Consider the following 19854-nt stretch of genomic DNA (forward strand, 5'->3'; position numbering starts at 1 on the left):
TTTCTCCTGCCTCCCCCTCTCATATGTTCCCCTGGAACCATCGGTCCGTTGTTTTCTCCTCCAGATTGTTTATCCTGCCTATCTTATGTAGATAGACCTACAGAGATAATACTATGTACCAAAAACAAGACAGCAAAACAAAGCAACAAAAGAAAACAAAACAACAAAACCAACGACAAAAAAAAAAAAGCCTTTAAGTAGTTCAAGGTCTATTTGGTGACCTTTAGGAGTGTTTTCCGGTTGAGTCTGATGGGGTGCCACACCCTGACTCCAAAGTCTGTTTGTTTTTAATCATTTTATTAGGGGCTCATACAACTCTTATCACAATGCATACATACATCAGTTGTGTAAAGCACATTTGTAAGTTCATTGCACTCATCCTCAGAACAGTTGCTCTCCACTTAAACCCCTGGCATCAGCTCATCATTTTTCCCCTCCCTCCATGCTCCCCCCTCCCTCATGAACCCTTGATAATTTATAAATTATTATTCTGTCATATCTTGCACTGTCCAATGACTCCCTTCAACCACTTTTCTGTTGTCCGCCCCCCAGGGAGGAGGTCACATGTAAATCCTTGTAATCGGTTCCCCCTTTCCACCCCACCGTCCACCACTGGTCCTGAAGGGATCATCCACTCTGGATTCCCTGTGTTGGAGATAATACCCTCCCCTTGGGTGGGTTAGTGCTGTTCCCCTGCTAACCATGTCCCCCACCCCCACCCCCCTTTTTAATTGGCTACCATATGTATCCCTGGATTTGGTCTGGTCCCTGCCATACTACCTGGACCTCACCCCAGAAATGTTTGTATACAGTAGCTTTTTCCCTATGTCCCTTTTGCATTTTTAAAACTTACCTCAGTGGACTCATGTTGTACTTCTTTTGTGCTTGGCTTACTTTGCTTAGCATAATTTCCTCCAGTTCTTCCCATGCTACCACTTTGTATGGTAAGTAGCTCAATTTGTCCTCTATTGCTAAACTTTGAATGACAATGCCCTGCCCAGTGACTACCTCTGTCGCAGCAGAGGCAAAGTGCGGTTTCCTTGGACTCTTTCCCTGGGTCTTTTCCGCTGTGAATTGTCCTGTTCTTTTGAAATATCTGCTTGCAGTCTCTCTGGTAATGTCTCTCTGCTCCACATGTAAAGCATCTCCCCTTAGGTCTGGTGTCACTTGCCAAAGCAGCAGCCATGGGGTTGGCCCTGGGCTCCTCTGACCCTACATCCCTGCACAGCCTATCATTCACAATGATATGAAATTTTGTTCTGATGATGCCTTATACCTGATCCCTTTGACACCTCGTGATCGCATAGGCTGGTGTGCTTCTTCCATGTGGGCTTTGTTGCTGCTGAGCTAGATGGCTGCTTGTTTACCTTCAAGCCTTTAAGACCCCAGCTCTTGTCTTGTTTTTGTGCATGTTATTATCTCCGCAGGTCTGTCTAAATAAGATAGGCTGGAGGAAAAATCTGGAGGGGAAAACAATGGGACCGACAGTTCTGGGGGGACATGGGAGAGGGGGAGGTGGGGGTAAAGGTACTGGTGTTAACAAACCTAGGGACAACAGAACAAGTGATCCAAATCGGTGGTGAGGAGGGTGTAGGAGGCCTGGTAGGGTGTGATCAAGGGTAATGTAACCAAGAGCAATTACTGAAACCCAAATGAAGACTGAGCATGATAGTGGGACAAGAGGAAAGTCAAAAAATAGATGAAAGAGCTAGGAGGCAAAGGGCATTTATAAAGATCTAAATATAGGCATGTACATATGCAAATATATTTATATATGAGGATGGGGAAATAGATCTATGTGCATATATTTATAGGTTTAGTATTAAGGTAGCAGAAGGACATTGGGCCTCCTCTCAAGTACTCCCTCAATGCAAGGATACTTTCTTCTATTAAATTGGCATTCCATGATGCTCACCTTCCCGACACAATTGCTGAAGACAAAGTGGGTGGATAAGCAAATGTGCTGAAGAAAGCTGATGGTGGCCGGCTATCAAAAGGTATAGCATCTGGGGTCTTAAAGGTTTGAAGGTAAACAAGTGGCCATTTAGTTCAGAAGCAACAAAGCCCGCATGGAAGAAGCATACCAGCCCGTGTGATCACGAGGTGCTGAAGGGATCAGGTATCAGGCATCAAAGAACAGAAAATCATATCATTGTGTGCTCACCTCCTTGATACAATCGCTGAAGACAAATGGGTGCATAAGCAAATGTGGCGAAGAAAGCTGATGGTGCCCGGCTATCAAAAGATATAGTGTCTAGGGTCTTAAAGATTTTTTTTCATTTTCTAAAGAAGACTACACACCTGAAACTCCCATATGGTAAGTGTTCTGGACAAAAAAATGTCCAAAATTTATTCACACAGCAGATGAACAGGATAAAGTTTGCATGAGCTTATTTCATTGTTTTACTATTTAAGTTACATAGGTAAGACATGAATCCGTTATGTTTGAAAAAATTAAACATGCAAAGCTAAATGAAGTTCTTGCTAAGAACTATACTTACCACCAACCCCTCAACCCCTTGGTTCATTTTGTTTCTTAATTTCAACAACGGGCATATTATCCAAAATCGACTTGGTGGCAGAGAGCGTGTTGTTGTTGTTGTTGTTGTTTTGGAGCCCTGACGGCATAGTGGGTATGCGCTGGGCTGCTAACCACAAGGTCAGCCGTCTGAAACCACCACCTGCTCCATGGGAGAAAGACTAGGCTTTCTACCTTCATAAAGAGTTACAACTTCAGAACCCACAGGGGCAGTTCTACCCTGTCCTATAGGCTCATTATGAGTCGGCCATCAACTGGATGGCAGTAAGCTGGGTCTTGAGTGGCATTTTAGAACAGTTTATGAACAATGAAGCCATTTTTTATGCAGGCACAAACACAAAGCAATGGGATTGAGAATTATTGCGGGGGGGAGGGTACCTTGTAGAAGATGTGCAAATGCAAAAACGAAGTGATTCTCTTTTTACAAAGGTTTTATTAAACAAAATACATTAGCCTGCACATGGGAAGCTTTTTCTTACTTGTAACTCATAATTCTGTTTGGCACTCTGCCTTTCCCTTCCAAGAGCATCTTATCAGGATAGACATGAACAGTGCCAAAAGCCTGGCTGTCCGGCGCTGTTTCAATGACCCCTTCCAGACTGACGTGATGCACGCCAAAAGGATCTTGTGCATATCCACCATCGTGAGTGTGCCCCGCAAAGAAGCACACCACACACTTGTGGGACCAGATAACACTAAGCGCGTCTCTGTAATTCCACGCAAGGCACACACTGTCAGAGGATTCTGGGTAGATGGGAACATGGCCTGTTAGAGAGAAAGAGAGTTTGGAAACAATTCATAAAGCACACTTCCATCAAATAGCTAAAAGCCAGTACTCAGAAAAAAACTGTACGCTGTCGGTATGGACTGAAATTCATATGTGCATTGCCCATATGGACTGAAATCAGAGAGGATCCATTAGGAACTATGCCACCTACAGTTTCTGAAGCACTTAAGAGATGGGTCAGGTAGTTCAAAAAGGGAAGAAGATGTCATAGAGGCACACATCTACGTACAGTGTCACCATGTGCGAACGCTGGGGGCTTCCTGTGTAGGCTGGTGTGCAAAGCTGGAACCCAACCTCACTGATTTTCTCAGATAAGCATGTTATGTGTACAGAAAGATGTCAGAGTAAAGAACAGTTTAGGGAGGAGGCCATGGATTGTATATCATTTATCAACTTAGTGCCTTCAAGATGGTTCATGCCTCTTTAAATCAGTTCTTCTTCAAAACATCTCCATGACATGGAGCTAGGCATGTCCACTGTACAAGAGATGAGAAAACGGAATCAAAAGCAAGGGATGTTGATTCTAGGACCATAGTAAACATGGGCAGGCAGAGTGAAGACACCTTTCACTCGTGATGCCCACATCCATCTCAGGCCCCCATCTTCACGCCAAAGAACAGGTTCTGTAGCTCACTGGTCTTTGCTTCTGCCCAAGAAACCCCTTTTCTTTTTTCTATTTCTAATTTAAGCATGGGTTTGCTTACTATTAGTTTGTAACCTAAGTTTGAAAAATGTCAGCAGTTTACAGACCGGTGAAGCAAGAAAAAGAGTCAAAGCGACTTACTAGTCACACATCTACAACCACCCTTCAAGTTGTAATAAGAGTCAAGAGTCCCAAGGGGCTGTGGAACTTCCCAGTACCTAGAAGCCACTACTGGACCCATCGGCCAAACCTCTACAGCACGGGACAGGTCATCGCTCCCTCCTCCTTAAAACACTTAGATGCCATGATACCAGGCTCTCCTGGTTTTCCATTGAAGCCAATAGCCCCTAATTCTCAATCTCCTTTGCTGGTTTCGCCTCATCTCCCCAGTGTGCAATCAAGAAGGCCCTTGGACTTCTCCCCTCTATCTAGTCACACTAGTGCCTGGGTGGTCTCCTGTTAGTGCTTAACGTAGCTTCACAGATCACCTACACTCTTTCAGCTCCCACATGTAGAGATCTAGTCCAATTTCAATACTGAATTTCAGATCGGTCTGTCTAAGCTGTCTACTCAACATCTCCACCAATGTCTAAGAGGCTTCTGATGTCTGATACCGAGCTACACCCACTGCTATCAAGTCAATTCTAATCCCCAATGACCTTTTATGGAGTGTCCAAGATTATAAATCTAAGGAAAAGACACCCTCATCTTCCTCCCACGGAGCACCTGGTAGACTTGAATCGCCAACCTGGTAGTTAGTAGCCCTTGTAGTTAATGCCTAATCCACTGTCCCACTAGGGAGCTGATATTTAATAGGCTTCTAAAACTGAATATATCCAAATGTGAACTCCTCCCTTCAAAGCCCTCTTCTTCTGTCACATCCCCCAGTTTTGTGCATTGCAATTCTAGCCTTCCAATTACATAACCGAAGCGTAAGAAGGAGGCAACCTGACCTCTGCGTAGCCAAGTTGAGAGTTTAAAAAGCAAGCAGAATGGATTGTGATAAGAGCTGTATGAGCCCCCAATAAAGTGGGGAAACCAAAGCAAGCATACATTGCGAAGATTTCTAAAACACCTTGTAAACTTTACTACAAGAAAACCTCCCACAATCAATTGTTAATGATCCAGTTTCTTAACTTACAAACAAATGGGAGGCAGAACAGAAGAGACACTAGCACTCGATGCTGCTATGACAACAGAAAAAAAATACAAGGGAAGAATATGAGCTCAGGTGGGAAGGTGGGTAGGGATACAACACAGATTCGAGGCTCATTTCTGTCAGTGGCTGTGGGATTGTAGCTGTGTAGTTCAATCTCTGGCCCCTTAGCGTTAAACACAAGGGTTTGGCTACATGAGGCCTATGCTTCTTTTGGCTCTAGTATTTTCTAAAGTAAATGGTCAGGGCCTAAAGTGGCAAACTAAAAAGCAGACATATAAAAGTTTTTGAGATCCTTCATCAGAATCAAATAGTGTCACATACATTCCAATAATCGGGGAGGGGCCCTGATATTTTGCAAACTTTGCATGACATTTAATATTCCAAAGAAAGCAGAAACATTGCAACTCCATCTACATATCTTTCCACGATCATTGCAAGATTAATACATAAAAACTACTTTTATACACAGAAACAATTTTATATTAATCACCACCTGAGTAGCCTCACCATTCTAATTCTTTTCACATGGATTATTTCATCTGATGCAACGCTGAGAAAATCTCAGCACGTAGACTAACTATGTGTCCAGGTTCCCAGAGCTTATCCAAGGGGGCTCCAAAAGTTCATGGAAACATGAAATCAAGAGATAATAGAATTTTTCCATGAATTTTTTGAAGCCCCCTCATGTAAATAGAGGTGCAGGATGGCATCCAGTCCTGTGACTCTTCTCACCCATTATGCCCCATGAGATGTAGAACCCTGGCTTTGACCTCAGGCCCAAACTGCACATATACCACTCAAATCAAAGTGCAGCTCTTCGTGTGTGTGTGTGTGTGTGTGTGTGTGTGTGTGTGTGTGTGTGTTTTAAGCACCTCAGAATCCTATAATCTCTGATGGCACTATGTCATCAAAATACGATTCTACATGAAAACAACACGCATCTCCATTCTCCACAAACTTACAGTAGACAGAAAGCTGAATGTGCCCCCTGGGGGCGGAGCCTGTGCCCCCCCTCCCTGCCGAGGTGGCCCCCTTCTACCTCAGCAGAGGTAGCTGAGTGGTGGCAAATTTCCTAAGCCTCAGTGCTTGAGTTGGGCTTGAATGGAATTTTGGATTTAAAAATTAGTACATCAATTGATGTTGTTTGGGAAAATTCTACTTTGAATCCTAAAAGGCCAATTTAAGCCTTCTAACTCAGTTATTAGAGTCTTCTACCTTATTGAAATATTTGATACTATAAAATGATGTTTTTATCTAAATACCCCTTTTTAATTCACTACTCATACGGAATGTAAAGCAAATAAAATGTGTAGATGGCGTAGGGGATAATACACAGCAAGATGTTCTTCTTCCTTTACAATGCTTTAATGATTCAACCTTAAATAGTAATCTGAAATTCAGGGTGTTTCTCAATAAAAATTCTCACCAAGCATCCATTTTATGGAAAGGGGACATCACAATATAATTAAGAAAACCTAACTTTTCTCATTCCCTAAAATGCTGGCTGGTGTAATCAGATAAATTATTGAAGTACTTACTCACAATCACCACTTTTTCTTGGTTTGTGTCTGAGAACGTAAGAACTTCGTTCAGCCAGCTCAGTTGTTCTTGGCTGAATCCTCCATTAAACTGGACAAACTGGGGTTCAGACAGACCTGAAATACACTGAGAAAGTCACACCCACCAAATCCCATTTCTTCCCCTCTGCTCCATTCAGACTGAGCCACATGTACTCTTCCCTTGGCGGGACTGGCAACAACCTTGTATTAAAGATCAAATAGCTTATGATAAGAAATTATAGGAGTTTTAAAGCAATCTGTAGACTATGATTGATCTCAGCCCTAGAAATGGCATTCTGCTGCTTCCCATTCCATACATTTTAAATAAAATATAAACCCCTCCCTGGGCCAACAAGGACCTAGCTCCATATCTACTCTGCCAAATCATCTTGTATCCACAGGCTCTTTTCTATGTTCTTTAAAAATACCACAGTCCTATTCTGCTCGGGGCCTTGACATTTGTTTTTCTCTGCCTGGAATACTATAAGCCCACTGCCCCCAGTCAATTCTATACAATGGCACAGAACTGCCTCTCAGGGCTTCCAAGAGGAAGCAGACTGTCCATCTTTTGGAAGCAGAATGTCCATCTTCCTGCCATGGGGCTCGTAGATTTGAACTGCCGACTTTGGGTTAGCAACAGAGTGCTTAGCTACTGGGCCTCCACACTCTGCCCCAGTTGATCCCAGAGACGGCTGCTTCTTGTCATCCAGGGCTCAGCATAAATGTCTGCTTCCTCGGAGACACTCTCCCTAACCACCTGTTCCAACACAGGAGTCCCAGCCCTTTCTTAGAACACTGTCCTGCTTTGTTTTCCTACTAGCACGTACCACTTAGGGAACACAGTCTTGTTTGTTCTCTGCCCTGTTCACTACTGCTTACTCCCCACTTCATCCAGGAAACAGGAATATTTTTAATAACTATGTAAATAACTAATCCTAGAAAAAATGCCTAGCTGAGAGTAAGCATTCAAACACAAAAACAAACAAACAAAACTCACTATCAGGTCAATTCTCACAGCAATTCTGTAGGACAGAGTAGAACTTACCCTCTGGGTTCCCAAGGTTGTAAACCTTTAGGGAAGCCAAAAGCCTCATCTTTCTCCTGCGGTGGGTGGGTTTGAACTACTGATCTTGTGGTTTATCAGCCCGACTTGTAAACCACTACACCACTAGGGCTCTATACACATTTGTGTAACTACTACATAAAGGAATCTTCAATCAATCAAATAAATTTGTGTAACATCAGTCTAGTGTGAATCCTGACCCTGAACAACAATATACTTTTACCTTAATCGTGCATCTTCCTGCTGAATAAAAGGTAGTTGAAGAACTTAAAAGACAATGTACTAGATTCTCAGCTCAAAGGAATAATTCACCTTGAGGACTGTTCAATTCCTCATTTGGATTATGCTCCTTCAGTATCCTCATACATTGCTGGTATTTGGGGGAACATGTATCCAGACCCAAGACACTCACGTCGTATGCGTCAAGTAAAATGAACCGGAACTCAGGGAACGGTACGAAATGATAAGCATAATAGTTCTCTGAAGGGACTGTCTCAGGATGATGTGCAATCTGGTCTTCTAGATACTTGGTGTTCAGTTTGGAGCTTGTTAAGTAGTCCTTACTGAAGTTATAAAGTTCATGATTCCCCCAGGCATGGTGAACTGGAACTGTAAGCATTTTGAATGTGTTCATAACAAGTTCTAGGGACTTTTCTGATGTTTGATGCTGTGCATTGTACCCATCGATGAGATCTCCAAGCTGAAGTACAAAGCCGGGCACACGGCCTTCTCTGGTCCAGTCGTCAATAGCCCCCTGCAAATGAAGCAGACTGTGCCTGTAGTATCTCTTCCTGGTCCCGAAGAAGTTAAAGCCGTCCTCTAAGTCTGCGTACTGAATGTCTGCTATAACTCCGAAGGAGAAGAGGGCCTTTGAACCCTCCCTGAGGGGCCCAGGGTCCGACTGATCATCCATCGCCTCCAAACAGCTCTCTTGTCAACGAAAGAATGCGATAAGTAAATTATAAACATCCCGATCTTCCAACTGTACTATAGAACATTTAATGATTTCATTACCAACCACTTGTAGTATACAGAAAAGTGCATGGCCTTTGGGTCGTCATAGGTCCAAATTACCATGCCTTTCCAATACTTCCATTTGTTTTATCTATGAATAACTTTTATTTTATCTATGAATAACTATGAGCAACTTTTATCCTTTAGGAGAGTATCAATTTACAAAAAGTACCTTCATCCTATTAAAGAATAAACGCTCTAATTGTAGTAAAGCCATTCAAATCTGGAATCATTTCTAATTTTGACAAAATATGCACAAATTCTAAATGGGACTAAACACGCACACTGCAATGATCCTATCAAAGCTTCAAGGTTATATTGAAGGTTGAGTGTTTCACTAGCTCCTTCTCCTAAGGCATTAGGTAGGTCCCCAGTGTGGGTGACTTTCTATCAGGCAAAGTCTTGGTTCTCTCTGCTGGGGGGAGGGTGTTTCTCTGATTTCATATCTGCAATATCAAAAGGAAGCAATGAAGCTGTGAAAGGAGGAGGGGGGAAGAATTATACTTTTTACTCAAATATGTAGATGTATTTTGAGAGGAATTATTTTCATCTTTTTAAAAACTGGCATAAAACTATCTATAATGCTAATGTGATTACTGTCATTTCTGCGAGCAGTGGTTCTATATTAATAGTTGACGTCTAAGTCTAACTTTTTTTCAAACTGAATATTAACCCCTCTGCCCTCGCAACTGAATCAGGAAATATTTATTCTTCTCACTATCGTTTCTGCCTCGCATTGTGACTATGAAGAGCAAGAGACTTAAACTTACTCCACAAAACAAAAGGAAAAAAACCCATTTTGTTAGTACTTGCATACAAATTCATAAACAACTCTTAAAAGAACCGAGAACATTAGGAATGAAAACAAAATGAAAGACCTAGATCCTGAATGATGGGCTATTTTTTAATGAAAAAGATTATAGTACAAACTGTTGCTACAACTCTGAAATGATTATTAAAACTTAATTGTTTCTAAGGATTGCTTTGGAAGCCCTAACATTAATTTCAGACTCTCATTTCCGGTCGTTTGCCTAATGAACCGGTTGGCAGTCTCCTCAACGCTCTGCAGATCCTGAGACCCAATCAAGTAAGTGCCCCTTCATCAGAGACAGCAGCAGTGACTCACAGCCAACCAGAAAAACCAGGCGTCAGTTTTACTTACCTGAGAATGAGGGCCCTCGAGCCCTGGTGGTGCTGTGTGTTAGAAGTTGGCTGCCAACTACAAGATCCAGGGTTCAAACTCACCAACTGCTTCCTGCAAGAGGGATGAGGCTAAGAAACTCGTTAGGAGTCGGAACCCATTTAATGGCAAAGGATTTGGTTTGGGTTTGGTTTTCATCCTAAAACTACTGTCACTAATGATACGCTTTCTATCCGGCTCGCCCAATTGAACGCTTTAGCTTACTCTCCTTTTCACATTAATCTGGTTGAATAAAAACTCAAACCCACTGCCATTGGATTGAGCAACCCTATAAACCAAAAATTGCCCCACAGGGTTTTCCAAGCCAATAAATCTTGACAGAAGCAGACTGACCCATCTTTCTACTTTGAAGCAACTGGCAGTTTCCAGCTCAGCCACCTGGTTAGCAGTGGGCTCTTTAAACAGTGCACTACCTTGGTGGGTCTCAGGAGCCCTGCAATCGCACCAGGAAAGGCAAAGAAACGCTAAGTAATGAGACGAGCGTGGGTGTGCTCATCATTAGGATGGCTTCTTTGTATCTGCTCCTGTCTTCCTCAGGCCCCACGTGGAAGCGCACTGGTGTAAACAGTGGGAGGTGGGGGATACCGGAGCTCCAAGGTCAAGAGCTCAAGATGCAACGACAAGAAACGCAAACTTCACTGTGTCAGTGGAAAGTCCACGGTCTGTTAGGTTGTGTGTCTGTGTGTGCGTGCACGCTGATATGTGTGTATGATTCCAAGGACAGATTAACAAGGTGGTCAAACAAAATAGTAATAATAATAATAAGTTAGCAACTACATTACAAAGCAATTCGCAAGGCGTAAGGGAAAACGGTTTCTGGGAATGCTGTTATTCCCTGCCAAACGAGCTGTTCATTTTTACCTTTAAACAAGGTTTAAGGGCTTTATCACCATGAGACTGCTCCGCCTGAAGGAGATAACATGTACTATGGGTTTTCTATAGGGAATTTAGTCCCAATTAATGTGATCTTCTCTCCATTAGACAGTTGCTATTTTTGCCTACCCAGCATTCATTTCCTGTTCTTCTGGTAACAGCACTCCCTTTAGGCATCTACCCAATTCCTCATTCTCAGTCCATGTGGTTTGACCTCTGGCTGGGGGAGGAGGAGCAGCAGAAACCTGGACTGTCAGGAAAGCCCCAGCCCCAGGCCAGCAGGCACATGACCCACCAAGGTTCAGGAAGCACCAGGCTGGTCTTTGCTAGGTCTACTACACAAAAGTGGGAGCCCTGGGTACGCAGTCAACTGTAAACCCGAACACGAGCTGTTCAGAACCTCCGGCAGGGAGAGGAAGATGGGCTTTTCCATTCCCATCAAGAGTGCCATCTCAGAAACCCACGGGGCCCTTCTACCCTGTCCTCCGGAGTCAGAACCGGCTCCACGGCAGTCTGGGTCAATGCGTGAAACTGCTGCGTGCCCTCTGCTAACAGGGTAGCCAACACTGGCATAAGAACCATTGTATAAACACAGAAGGAAATTCAGGAAGCTGGGGCAGCAGCTAAATCGGTAGGTGGAAAATCTTGCACTTTGAAAACAGCATTTATATGAGTGCAGAATATAATACACATATAAAAAGTGTTAACCAACTGCTGTTGGTTAAGACTGCTAGTCAATTGTAAGCTATCTGTGGGGGAGTTAAAATTGTATGCAGGTTTTCAACAGCAAGGAGGGCAGCATCCCTAACCCTGGACCTTCAAGGAAACACTAGTCCCCCTGTCGTTGAGCTGATTCTAACAGCAATCCTATTAGAAAGTTTTCAGGGCTGTAAATCTTCACAGTCTCTTAGCTCTCCCATGGAGCATATGGTGGGTTTGAAAGGTGGACTTCGAGCTCTTTAGACCCTCAAGGGAACGCCCCTTATTTGAGCAATGCAGTACAAGGATATGAAAGATGGTGACTTGAGTCAGCCCTTCTAGTAAAGCAAGGACTCAGGAGGCATTCCACTCTAATCCTGCCTCGTCAACGTAAGAGACAACTAACTGCCCCAAACAAAGGGTATTTACAGATGATCAAAACAGTGATGACATTACTACATAACTGCCAAACTTCATCCTTATATAACTGTCAAACTACTGAAAACCATGGTTCGGTGATGTTGACACATAAACTTAACCACATACTGTCTTTTCATCTGCAGCAGACTGTCCAATCCCATCGGTGGGCCATAAATGCCTTATCTGCGTAATCCCACCCTAGTATCTAGTATCGAAGATGATGGCAGATATTCACTGACTGTACACTGTACCACCCTAGTAACTCACTTATCCAATATATACAGTGTTCGCACCTATTCTGAGCAAGGCCCAGGGCTGCAGAGACCTGCGCTCCATGGGATTCTCATAGCTGTGACAACTTCCTCTAGGCCTGTCTTCACACTCGGTGGGTTCAAGCTCCCAGCCTCTCCTGAAGGTGCTTACCCACGTGAGCTATCAACCCAAGACGAAGGCCACACCTCTGTCCCTCAGTCACTCTCTCACTGCCATCGAGTCAATGCTGACTCATAGTGAGCCCTGTGCGCTTCCGAAGCTGTAACTGTTTATGGGACTAGAAAGTTCAGTCTTTCTTCAGGGAGCTGCTGGTGGTTTTGAACTGCCGACCATCGCAGCCAGGGCTTAACCACTACACCACCAAGGCTCCGCCCCACAGTCACGAAGGTACAAGGTCTTCCTGCCTTGGTGACAAAACCAAGCTCACTGCCGTGGGGTCCATTCTGATTCAGAGACAGGGGAGAACCGCCCTGTAGTTTTCGGAGGCTGTAATGCTAGGGGGGCAGAAAGCATCCTCTTTCTCCCACCGAGTGGCTACTGTAACCCACGACACCAGGGCCCCTAACCTCTGCAGCAGCTTTTGGGGGTGGGGTGGGGACACCACATAGACCAGGATGGGTATAATGAAGGAAGAGAAGTCAAACTAAATCAAACTCACTGCCATTGCGTAGATTCTCACTCATAGCAATCCTCTTGCTTTGTTATTTTGCAAACCAACCATGGTTGTGTGTGTGTGGGTGTGTGTGTGTGGCAGTGCATGTGTGGGTGTGTGTGTGTGGGGGGGGGGAGTGTCTTGCACACCAGAGCAGACACTAAAACAGGTGGAAGGAATGCACGATCAAGCAGCTTTCACAAGGAACTAAAAATATGCATGCTCTTAATCTTATCAAGGTGTCCGGATGGCACTGCCCATAAATATTAAAACGCCCTGGATTTGAACACAACCACTCCTCCAGGGAAATATGAGGCTGTCTGCTCCTGTAAAGATTTACTGCCTCAAAAACCTTATATGGGGTCATTATGAGTCAGAATGGACTTGAGGCAGTGAATTTGATTTTTGGGGTTTCACCTTTATCGGTAAGGGACCTGTATCGAAGCAAGGTAAATTTGTCCCTGCTGAGGTCAAACAAACAAACGTAAAACTGAAACAGCGAAGGGCTCCTGAATCATAAGGTATTTTACAGTCGAAACTGGGGCGTAAAGAAACAAAATTCCAGGTGGGATTGCTGCAGTGCACACTTCGCACTTTCTGAAACCCCCTCATGTTTGTATAGTGCTGTGCTTCAACACCACTTAATAGTATACTGTGGGGATCAATGGAAGCAGGGCGCGCTTCCAAGTCACACCCACCTAGTCCTGGTGGCCCTCGCCTGGCAAATAATCCTCCCATTGCCATCCAGCAATTTCTGGATCCCAACCACCTTACAGGAGAGGGTCAAACTGCCCCTGGCAGTTTCCCAGACTCATTCTGTACGAGAGCCAGAAAACCTGTCTGCAGCCGATCAGCTGGTGGTTTGGAATTGCAGGCCTGCCGGTGAGCAGCCCACGCGAAACCTATGACGCCTCCAAGGATTATTTCAAACGCAACGGGTCGGCGTCTCCTTCGAAGATGCCAGGGATTCCACCACTTTGCGGTGCCACTTGGCCCACCTGGGCAGCGCGACGCGACAAGGTGGGGGCGAGGGTGAGGGACAGCTTCTCCGAGGTGCACCCAGCGGGGCTAGGAGCTGAGTGCTGCGTCCAAGCCCGGGCCCTTCAATCCAGTGCGGGTGTCCCCCACGCTCGTGGTCCACTAGCCGCAGCCCAGGCAACGGCCACTTCCGCCGCCCGCTCGCCCCTCCCCTGCCAGCCTAGGCCTGGCAGCCCGCGCCGAGACACAGCGGACTAGGCCCGCGGTGCCAAGTACCCACCTACCGCCGCCAGGGTCCTCCCAGAAACGTCCCTGGATTCCCGGCGACTCCCGCGCAACCATAGAGCGACGGCGGGCGGAGAGAGAGGTTACGCCGGACCGGAAGCGGAAGTGGCACCGGCACCGGAAGTCTGGAGGCGGGCCTAAGGAGGCGTGGTCCCTCGCTCATGGCGGCTCGCTTGCTCAGAGGAGGAAGGGCAGTGCTGTCCCCCGGTGGCCCGCCTTGGTGCCTCTTCCCTCGCGGACTCCGGCTCTGGAGCGCGAGCTGGGGAGCCATGCGGAGGCCATTCTGTGCGCGCCGGGAACAGGCGTGGCGAGCCTTCGGGCTCGCAGGCAGCTGCCCCGGAAGCCGGGCCTTTAGCACGGCCGTGCCCCCGCCGCCAGGGTCGTCCGAGCCGGGGTCGAAGGGCAGCGAAGATCCCACGCGCCCCTCGAAGCCTGGGGTGAGTCCATTACTCGTCGCGGCTGTCAGACGCCCCGGGGCCCTTCCCATCCCTCCTGCTCATCGCCTCCAAAACCACTCGACCTGGGCTCACCCCCGTTTTCCCTGGTTCACCCAGATCTCCGAGAGGACGAGCGAAACCACATCCTCTCCGTGCGCTTAGATGCTCGGACTTGAACTGCCGTTAGCCCTTGGGTCAAAGTCAAAGTAATAGAAGTACGTTTCAGGTTTTCTCAAACCTCTCGGCCTTCGATTTACCAGGAGTCGTAGCACTTTTATAAGTTCTGTCACTTGATTTCCCCTGTGCAGAGACCGGGAATACGTTGCAATTGAAGCAAAGTGACTCGTTGAGTGAGTTTTGGCGCGTGTTTGCATCTTCTAGCGATTGAGAATAGTTCTGCGGCGATGAGTGTGCATATTGACGTCTTATTTGGGGCCTTGCCTGAGAGTCCGTGGGAACGCATGGGAGGGCAGTTCCACTTGTAGATGTCTTCCCCTGTGACTTGACTTCGGCAAGTCTAGCCACCACCAGTCGCTTTCAAGCCGACCCCAACTGATGGCAGCCCCGTGTGGGTCTGTCAGACTAGAACTGTGCTCCATACACTTTTCTACGGCTGACTGTGCAGAAATTGATCTCCAGACTTAGTTTCTGAGGCCCCTCTGGGTGAACTGAAGCTCCATCTCTCGCAGTGTTCTCCGCACAGCGCTGAGGATTTGCAGCACAGAGGGGAGGCTTGAGCTGGTTCTGTTCTCAGGGTCAGCACAGGCAGTGGGGCTCAGGGGCCCAGCTAGTAGCCAGCATAATTACCTTGGTGTTTGAGTTGCTTTGGATTGGTTGTCACATGAGAAGAAATTGACCCGGGGAATATCCCCCAGTAATTGAGTGCCCTTGAATTTGGACTCGGACGGAATTGAATGCATAGAAACATGCAGCGTTTTCTCATCCAAAAGCATCTTGGACCGCTCTTTGCAGTTAACAACATCAGGGCCTGTGTTATGTGTGTGTGTGTGTATTAAAAAACTAATACATTTAGGGTGGCTAAATGTTCGCATCTCACCAGTGGTTTTGTTTTTGAAATCTGCCCCAGTAGCCTGTTTCCTGGAAGTCTTTAGCCTTGACATTTGCTGTGGGAGGAGCTATACTGGCCTGTATGAAGTACTTCAAGAAACAAAAGACGGAAAGTACGTAGATAACATCTTATGATCACTTCCTAAGGAAACCCTTCCTACTGATGGAGCTGTGGACTACCACCTCTTTTCTTTTAATAGTTTATTTTGAAATAATTTATGATTTTCGAAGAGTTGCAAATGTGTTATAGATAGTTCACATACACCCTTCATTCACTTTGGTTTCAGCCTAGCCATACCTCATGGCTTAGGACTGAATTCTCCCCAAAGAGGTAGACCTGTTTTAACCACTTTCCTTGTTAAATCCCTTTTTAAATACCATAGCATATTATTTGATTGTATTGTATCATGTCATGCCTGTTTATCTTAAAAGATCTTTGAAGCTCCTTGAAAGTGTAGAGAAGTGTGTCAACCTTGTGTGATCCCATTGTCATTAATATCCTACTAACCTCTTGTGTGTGTGTCTGTCTGTCTGTCTTTTAAGAACTGGAGAAGGAACGCCATCGATCCCTGGGGAAACCTTTACTTGGAGGACCGTTTTGTCTCACAACTCACGTTGGAGAGCCTAAAACTGACAAAGACTACCTGGGCCAGTGGGTTCTGATTTATTTCGGTTTCACTCATTGCCCTGATATCTGCCCCGAAGAACTAGAAAAAATGATTCAAGTTGTGGATGAAATAGGTAAGGAGGCCATCGTGATAAAAAAAAAAAAGGTTTCCTTAATATTCTTAGTGATGCTATGTTTTTCATGTTCTTGAATTACTGCACCAGGCGTGTAATTGTTTACTTTGTGAGAACCAAGGATCTCAGCTCTGGGCTGGTCTATTTCTTTGATACCTCTGGCCTTATTCTTCACTGAAGGAAGCTGGTTTAGCAATAAATGTCGGATCCCTTAGACATGTGGGTGTGGCTCAGGGCTCCCTTCACTCCCACTGTGTTCCTCCTTGTCCTCACTGTCACAGCCATTGCCTTTTCCTGGGAGACTCTCTGATGTCATGGGAACTCTCGGATCTTTGGAATTAGAGGCAGCGCTACTTCTTCATACCGGTCATGTCCTGGTGCGGACTGGTTACATGTTGGGCTGCTAACCACAAACAAGGTCAGCAGTTCGAACCCACCACCTGTTCAAGGGAGAAGGATGAGGCTTTCTACTCTCGTAAAGAATTAGTCTTGGAAACTCACAGGGCCAGTTCTACCCACGGGGTCTATCTGAGTCACTGTTGACGCAGTGGCAGTGAGTTTGTGTGTTGTCAGGTCCAGAAGGTACTGTACTAGATTGTACAGGTGCTTCCTTCTTAGATGGCTTTTCTCTAGGAAACTCAAGTCCTACAGTTTACCTTCCCTTGACATTAAAAATGTGGGGGCAGGGTTAGGGTGGGTAGATGTGGTACTCTAAACATTGTTAGGGTTAGAACCCAAACCAGACACACTGCCACTGAGTCAATTCTCCCTCATAGTGACCCTATAGGACAGGGAAGAACTGTCCCCGTTGGGTCCTAAGACTAAATGTTTGTGGAACCAGGCTGCCTCATTTTTCTCCTGAGGAGCAGCTGATGAGTTTGAACCACTGACCTTTCAGTCCAACGCTTTATGCACGAGACCATTAGAGCTCCTTAGGATTAGAATAGGGGACAGTATGAGGTAGTAAAATCTTTGCACACTGGACTGTATCTGCTCCTTTCCCAGATGATAGGGGGGGTCAGTTCATCCTGAAGACCACCCCTCTCCCTCCCCCACCTAAATATTAGCTGTCCCTGAGTATATCCCCCACCCTGAGGAAGTTATGTCTCCTTCCTCAGAATGTGAGTGCTGACTAACAAGAAGTTTGTTTCAGATGGTATTCCAACGCTGCCAAACTTAACTCCACTTTTCATCACTATTGACCCAGAGCGGGACACCAAAGAAGCCATTGCAAGTTACGTGAAAGGTATGTTTCATTCAGTGTACTTTACTTCTATTGAACTCTTTAAGTATTACAAAGACCAATTCCATTGGCCCTTATTTATTTTTTTAAGTCATTTTATTGGGGGCTCGTACAACTCTTATCACTATCCATATTTAACATCCATTGTGTCAAGCACATTTGTACATTTGTTGCCATCATCATTTCCAAAACATTTTCGAACTACTTGAGCCCTTGGTATCAGCTACTCAGTTTTATGCCCCTCCCTCCCTCATGAACCCTTGATAATTTATAAATTCTCATTATTTTTCCATGTCTTGCACTGTCCGTTGTCTCCTTTACCCCCTTATCTGTTGTCCATCCCCCTGGGAGGGAGTTATAGGTAGGTCATTGTGATCGGTTCCCCCATTTTCCCCCCACATTCCCCTTACCCTCCTGGTGTGGGCACTCTCAATGTTGGTCCTGAGGAGTTTACCTGTCCTGTATTCCCTGTGTTTCCAGCTCATATCTGTACCCATGTACATGCTCTGGTCTAGCCAGATTTGTAAGGTAGAATTAGGGTCATGATAGTGGGGGTGAGGAAGCACTGAAGAACCAGACGAAAGGTGTGTATCATCGGTGCTACACTGCCCCCTGATTGGCCTGTCTTCTCCCCGAGACCCTTCTGTAAGGGGATGTCCAATTGCCTACAGATTGGCTTTGGACTTCCAGTCTGCACGCACTCCACTCCACACCCCCCATTCACATTGACGTGATATTTTGTTCTGGGTTTTGATACCTGATACCTTCGACACCTCAAGATTACACAGGCTGTTGTGCTTCTTCCATGTGGGCTCTGTTGCTTCTCAGCTAGATAGCCACTTGCTTATCTTCAAGCCTTTAAGGACCCAGATGCTATCTCTTTTGATAGCCGGGACCATCTGCTTTCTTCACATTTGCTTATGCACCTATTTGTCTTCAGTGATTGTGTCGGAAAGGTGAGCATCTCAGAATGCGGGATTATTAAAACAAAGTGTTCTTGTGTTGAGGTAGTACTTGAGTAGAGGCCCAATGTCCATCTGCTTCCCTAATACTAAACCTATAAATATATGCACCTAGATCTATTACCCCATCCTCATATATAAATATATTTACATATGTACATGCCTATATTTAGAACTCTGTAAATGCCCTTTGCCTCCCAGTCCTTTCCGCTATTTCCTTTAACTCTCCTCTTGTCCCACTAGCATGTTCAGCCTTCATTTGGGTTTCAGTAATTCCTCTCAGTTACATTGCCCTTGATCAAGCCCTACCAGGCTTCCTACACCATCCTCACCATCGATTTTTGGTCAGTTGTTCCCTTTTCCCTGGTTTATTAGCACCCACTTGCTTTCCCCCGCCTCCCCACTCTCCCATGTTGCCCCAGAACTGTTGTCCTGTTGTTTTCTCCTCAGGCTGTTTATCCCACCTATCTAGATAGATATGCAGAGATGATAATGTACATAGACACAAGACCGAGCAAAACAAAGCAGCAATAGAAAATGAAACAATAACTCCAACAACAAAAACCAAAAAAGCCAACAATTAAAAAAAGAAAAGCCTTATAAGTAGTTCAGTGTCTATTTGTTGATCTTTATGAGTGTGTTCCAGTCGAGTCTGATGCACCCTGGCCCCACAGTCTATTTTTAGTGTTTCCTGAGGACTTCATTGCTCTGCTCCCCTTGCTATTCTGTTGTACGCCCTTAGTGTTTTGCCTTGGTGTGGTGGGGTCAGATCAGGCACAATTCCTGCAATGTGTCTCCAGTGTTGTCCCCCCTAGTGCTATGGGTCAGTGAGGGACGTCCTGTCTCTTGGTTGGGCCAGCCCTATGGTCCTCTCTGCATTGGCTGCTCTGAGCAGAAATACAGTCCTCAGGGCTTGGTGGGCCAGGATGTGCTTCACTCTTTTTCCCTCCCACTTCATTTGCTCCTGTGTGCTCTGATCAGACATGCCCCTCTCCCTGAGCTGTAGCTTCAATGCTGTCCTCTGAAATTAATTCTTTGGGAGGCGGGGGAGGGAGGTACTGTACTGTCCACTTAGTTGGTAATGGGGCCGGCCCCTCAGGCCTCTCTTTTGGTTCCCTGCTTCATGCCAGTGTGTTGCATTCTCCTCTTGGAACGCTGGGTTTGTCTGGTCCCTCTTTCCCTGTGGAGGTATAAACAGTACCCTCCCTTTGGGTGGATTAGTGCCCTGTTCTCCCACTACCTGTGACTCCCCCCCCCC

At 45.7% G+C, this 19854-nt stretch overlaps 2 protein-coding genes across 2 annotated transcripts in view; one reads left to right on the plus strand and one right to left on the minus strand.

Annotated features, from left to right (window-relative positions):
• Positions 1-2952: 2952 nt before the first annotated feature.
• ADPRM (ADP-ribose/CDP-alcohol diphosphatase, manganese dependent) lies at positions 2953-12450 on the minus strand. The gene is made up of 4 exons (XM_004709345.4): positions 9927-12450; positions 8063-8680; positions 6667-6783; positions 2953-3304 (listed from the first exon to the last, which is right to left on the minus strand). Exons 2-4 carry the CDS (start codon positions 8661-8663, stop codon positions 3015-3017), a joined length of 1008 nt encoding a protein of 335 aa, XP_004709402.2. The 5' UTR covers positions 8664-8680; positions 9927-12450; the 3' UTR covers positions 2953-3014.
• A 1856-nt stretch (positions 12451-14306) lies between these two features.
• LOC101653256 (protein SCO1 homolog, mitochondrial) overlaps positions 14307-19854 on the plus strand; it is a 14790-nt gene continuing 9242 nt past the window's right edge. The window contains exons 1-4 of the mRNA XM_004709346.3: positions 14307-14582; positions 15673-15763; positions 16194-16391; positions 17545-17637. Coding sequence (XP_004709403.2) covers positions 14307-14582; positions 15673-15763; positions 16194-16391; positions 17545-17637 — 658 coding nt within the window. The remainder of the gene's footprint in view (positions 14583-15672; positions 15764-16193; positions 16392-17544; positions 17638-19854) is intronic.

The sequence above is a fragment of the Echinops telfairi genome, unplaced genomic scaffold, assembly GCF_000313985.2.
Source record: "Echinops telfairi isolate 266 unplaced genomic scaffold, ASM31398v2 ScPeMD7_2010;HRSCAF=2546, whole genome shotgun sequence".
Lineage (NCBI taxonomy): Eukaryota > Metazoa > Chordata > Mammalia > Afrosoricida > Tenrecidae > Echinops > Echinops telfairi.

Bases quoted from the DNA above. Each gene is read 5' to 3' on its own strand.
- ADPRM (XM_004709345.4), bottom strand. From the start codon at position 8,663: ATGGATGATCAGTCGGACCCTGGGCCCCTCAGGGAGGGTTCAAAGGCC. The intron at 6,784-8,062 runs GTGAATTATTCC...AGTGTATTTCAG, and splicing joins GGAATTGAACAGTCCTCAAG to GTCTGTCTGAACCCCAGTTT. The intron at 3,305-6,666 runs GTAAGTACTTCA...TCTCTCTAACAG, and splicing joins AGAAAAAGTGGTGATTGTGA to GCCATGTTCCCATCTACCCA.